Genomic DNA, 4215 nt, shown 5'->3' with positions numbered 1-4215 from the left:
ATATAATTTAAATCTGCTGGTACAACATTTACTTGTGGTCTTGAGGATCTCCTGGGTCGAGTTTTGGGTCAAAATACCGCAAATTTGTGTCAATAATTGAACACGTTGGGGGTTGGTATCAGTGTGAAGTTAGYAACTAGACTGAAGTTAGCCGCTCAAGATCAATCAATTTTAAAAATTTAACTAGTCAAATTAAAAAAAAAGTGGTCGTTAATGTCATTTCAAAAAATAATAAGCAATATTAAATAATTTACATTTGCATAACAAAATTAATTTGATGACAAATTACCAAATAATGTATTTTTGTAAATTTAAGTAGTCTTATTTACACAGGAATAATTAATTTTATGCCAAAATGTGACACAGGACAACCTTTTTTGAATTTACTGTGTGTAAATCGGCTAAAGGACTGATTTGGTTACAAAACTGTCAAATCTGTGTCAAATCTCTTTAAGAATTGCAGTGGAAAGTTATTAAAATAGTTTATAATGAAATAAATAGTAATTAATATTTCATTTAGGATATTTTACTCCTAAACTTTCAAATCAAAGAATACAAAAAATTGTTTGCAAATTACTGCTTAGTGACATTCAGGCTTGCAACATAACTTAAATCTGGGTGGGTAAATCTAACTTGATCCCATTTTAGGTATTGTTGGTACAACATTTACTTACTTGTGGTTTTAGAGGTCTCCTCCGGGTCGAATTTTGAGTCAAAATCCCTCAATAATTCTAATAATTAAGCATGTCAGGAGGGGGTTGGTACTTGTGTGAAGTTAGCACCTGGAGTGAAACTAGCAACAAGTGTTCTAGAAAGTTCCTTGTGGGGTTGTTCTCAAGGGTTGTTTCCCCGTGGTTGCATTTAGTTTTTTTGGGGGCAAAAATCCTCATCAATGTGTGAATTTGCGTCCCCAATTTGTCAGTTGGTAACCGTGTGAAGTTATCCGTTTGTGTCAACATGGCGTCTACCCTTTCGTAGTGTTGTGTTCGACGCGTCTTTCTCTCAAAACGATGCATTGAGCGCGTTGTGCCCCCTTGTGGAGTGTTTACCGTAAAAATGTCGGAAATCGTGTACCCCGCGGGCTGCCGGCCCATCAGCGACGACTTGGGCCCCGACGAGCTGATCCGCCGCTTGAAGACCCTCGCGCACACGTTGCAAGCGATGGGACAGGACGAGGGGGCCTACCAGCAGTACATCCCTCTCGCCCTGCACCTGGCCGAGGAGCAGTTCCTGTCGCACCCGTCCCGCGACGTCCAACTCCTAATCGCGTGCTGCATCGCCGATGTTTTGCGGGTGTACGCCCCCGACGCCCCCTACAAGGACGCCGACCAAGTCAAAACCATCTTCCTCTTCCTCATCACGCAGTTGTCGGGCCTCAAGGACCCCAAAGACGCCGCCTTCAAGCGCTATTTCTACCTTTTGGAGAATCTCGCCTATGTGAAATCCTTCAATATGTGCTTCGAATTGGAGGATTGTCAGGAGATTTTCTGTGCTTTATTCCATTTAATGTTCAAGATTGTCAATGACGAGCATTCGGGGCGCGTCAAGAGTTTCATGTTGGACGTCCTGTGCCCCCTTATCACCGAAAGCGACATGGTCAGTAACGACCTCCTTGATATCATCCTAATGAACATAGTAGAACCCAATAAAACACAGCGGAAAAACGCCTATCTCCTCGCGAAGGAACTAATCGTGAAGACATCTGATACTCTGGAGCCCTACATTCAAGCTTTTTTCAATCATGTCCTAATTCTGGGGAAGGAAGACAAGAATTTGCAGATTTGTGGCAAAGTCTACGACTTGATCTATGAATTGAATCATATTTGTCCGCAGATTTTGGTGGCGGTGCTTCCGCAACTCGAATGCAAGCTCAAGAGCCCCCTTGAGGCCGAGCGTTTGGGGGCTGTGGCCCTGCTAGCGCGCATGTTTAGCGAGAAGGATTCGGAGTTGGCGCGTCGTCATGGCTCACTCTGGCGGGCGTTTTTGGGGCGTTTTAACGATATTTCACTGCAAATTCGCACGAAATGTGTTCAATACTCGATGCATTTCCTCCTCAATCACCCCGATTTGAGGAAAGACATCACCGACACCCTCAAAATGCGTCAACACGACTCGGAGGAGAATGTGCGTTATGAGGTGGTGATGGCGATCGTGACGACGGCGCGTCACGACTTCCAAGTGGTCTCCGATTCGGAGGATCTTCTCGAGTTTGTCAAAGAGCGTACACTTGATAAGAAGTTTAAGATTCGTAAGGAGGCTATGACGGGGCTTGCCTCGATTTATAGGAAGCATTTGAGTGATCCAGATGTGCCGAATGCCACGAAGAAGGCTGTTACGTGGATTAAGGATAAGATTCTTCATGGGTATTATATGGCCGGGATGGAGGATCGCCTCCTGGTGGAGCGTTTGTTGAATACGTGTCTGGTGCCGTATCAATTACCACCAGCTGAAAGAATGAAAAAGTTGTATCATTTATTGGGTACGGTTGATGAGCATGCAACTAAGGCGTTTATGGAGTTGCAAAAGAATCAATTGTGTGTGAGGAAGTTGGTGTTGGAGTGGTTGGAGTTGCATAGGAGGCCGGCGAGTGCTGAAGTGCAGAAGGAGATGGCCTTGAAAGTGCAAGCATTGTCGAGGTAATACCGGTTAAAAATTATATATTTATTTGAAGTGGTCATTTTGATTGGTCAGTTTTGGTCACGTGATTGTAAAACGGTCACTTTGATTGGTCATTTTTGGTCACATGATTACATTGAGATTAATAAATGTCAAACTTAATTGTCCACTTGCTCTTTTGGGCCAAAAAATGACAAATAACTAAGTCAATTCTTATAGTACAGGGTGTTCCAATGAAAACGAGCCACCCCGAATATCTCAGAAACTAAAAAGACTTTGCAAAAACGCCGAAACAGGTCAATTTTTGTTTCCGAGGGGGACATTTTATGACGTAATTTTTAAAGCACTCCCACGCACCCCAAGTTTAAAAATTTAAAAGCTATTTTAACAAGCTTTTCTAAACTTTTTACCAAAATTAAATCAGACCATCCATTCGTGAGATACAGGTGTTCTAATAAAAACGAACCAGAAAGAATTTGCAAAAAACAGAAAAAACGAAAAGGGGTAATTTTGTAGTAGACAAAAGTCGCTGAAACCTAACAAAAAACTAACAGATTGGGTAATTTTTTCAGCAAAGGAATGATTGAAGAAATTGGCACAAAAATTACAGAAATACAGGGAGAAAAATAGCATATAAGGTAAGATACCAGGAACATGGAAAAAATGTTAAAAAAATTTTATCTATAAAAATTTCGAAGTTATGAGGGTTTAAAGTTTGCACTTTGACTCTATTTATTTCTATTGGAAAAATAATTTTACAAGTTTCTTTGCTATAGACTATTAAAAGAGGAAACAAGGAAGCTGTGTCTTAAATTGTAACTCTTTTCAATGTTATTTGTCGCTTTCATTGGCAAAATTTTTGTACCTTTACTAAATAATTGTAAAAAAACATATACAAGATCATCAGTATCATTAAATAGACATAAAAAAATGTCAAATGTCAAAAAATAAATGTCAAAAATTTTTGACAGATAGAATTTTTTAAACATTTTTTTCATGTTCTTGGTATCTTACCTTACTTGAAAATTTTCTCTGGGGCGCGAGTTATGGCGCACCTGTATAAGACTTCTTTTTTTGTTCTTTTTTTTCAACCACAAAAAGTGGACAAAGATCGCTAAAACATGGTTTACATTGAAAAACTTATGATTGAAAACAAAAATATGTAATATTTTTAAAAAATGGTACAAGAATACGAAGAAAATAAGGTTACTTTTTAATTCTTTTTTTTCCAACCACAAAAAAGTGGACAAAAGTCGCTAAAACATGGTTTACATTGAAAAACTTCTGTTTGAAATAAAATAGGTGTAAATTATACATTTTAAATGAAAAAAATTAGTTAGCAAAAAACAGTATTTTTAGAATATTTGAGAAAAAAATTACATTTTCTTTTGAAAAATTATGAGAAATAACATAAGTCTAACGTCAATTCTTTGTTTTTAACGAAGAAAGACTATTTTGAATTTGTTGAAGAAATGAAGTAAAAAGATAGTAATATTTGAGAAATCTACCGAAAAAAAGTATAAAAAATAATTTTGATTTTTAATTAGTAGTAGTTTATAGTTAGTTTATATTAAAAAAAAAAACAAAACGCGTAATTTT

General features: G+C 38.0%; 1 protein-coding gene across 2 annotated transcripts in view; it reads left to right on the top strand.

The window, feature by feature from the left end:
• The first annotated feature begins 766 nt into the window (after positions 1 to 766).
• The window catches only part of LOC123011638 (sister chromatid cohesion protein PDS5 homolog B), a 22692-nt gene continuing 19243 nt past the window's right edge, over positions 767 to 4215 (top strand). Inside the window, exon 1 of one of the 2 annotated variants that reach the window (XM_044409187.1) lies at positions 767 to 2636. In XM_044409187.1, coding sequence (XP_044265122.1) covers positions 1057 to 2636 — 1580 coding nt within the window. In that variant the 5' untranslated portion in view covers positions 767 to 1056. The remainder of the gene's footprint in view (positions 2637 to 4215) is intronic. The other variant, XM_044409186.1, reaches the window with a different exon arrangement.

The sequence above is a fragment of the Tribolium madens genome, unplaced genomic scaffold, assembly GCF_015345945.1.
Source record: "Tribolium madens isolate multiple individuals breed KSU strain unplaced genomic scaffold, Tmad_KSU_1.1 Scaffold_91;HRSCAF=231;Tcas5.2_LG7, whole genome shotgun sequence".
Classification (NCBI taxonomy): domain Eukaryota; kingdom Metazoa; phylum Arthropoda; class Insecta; order Coleoptera; family Tenebrionidae; genus Tribolium; species Tribolium madens.
The sequence above is the reverse complement of the archived record's forward strand: the minus strand, read 5'-3'. Positions and strand labels throughout refer to the sequence as shown.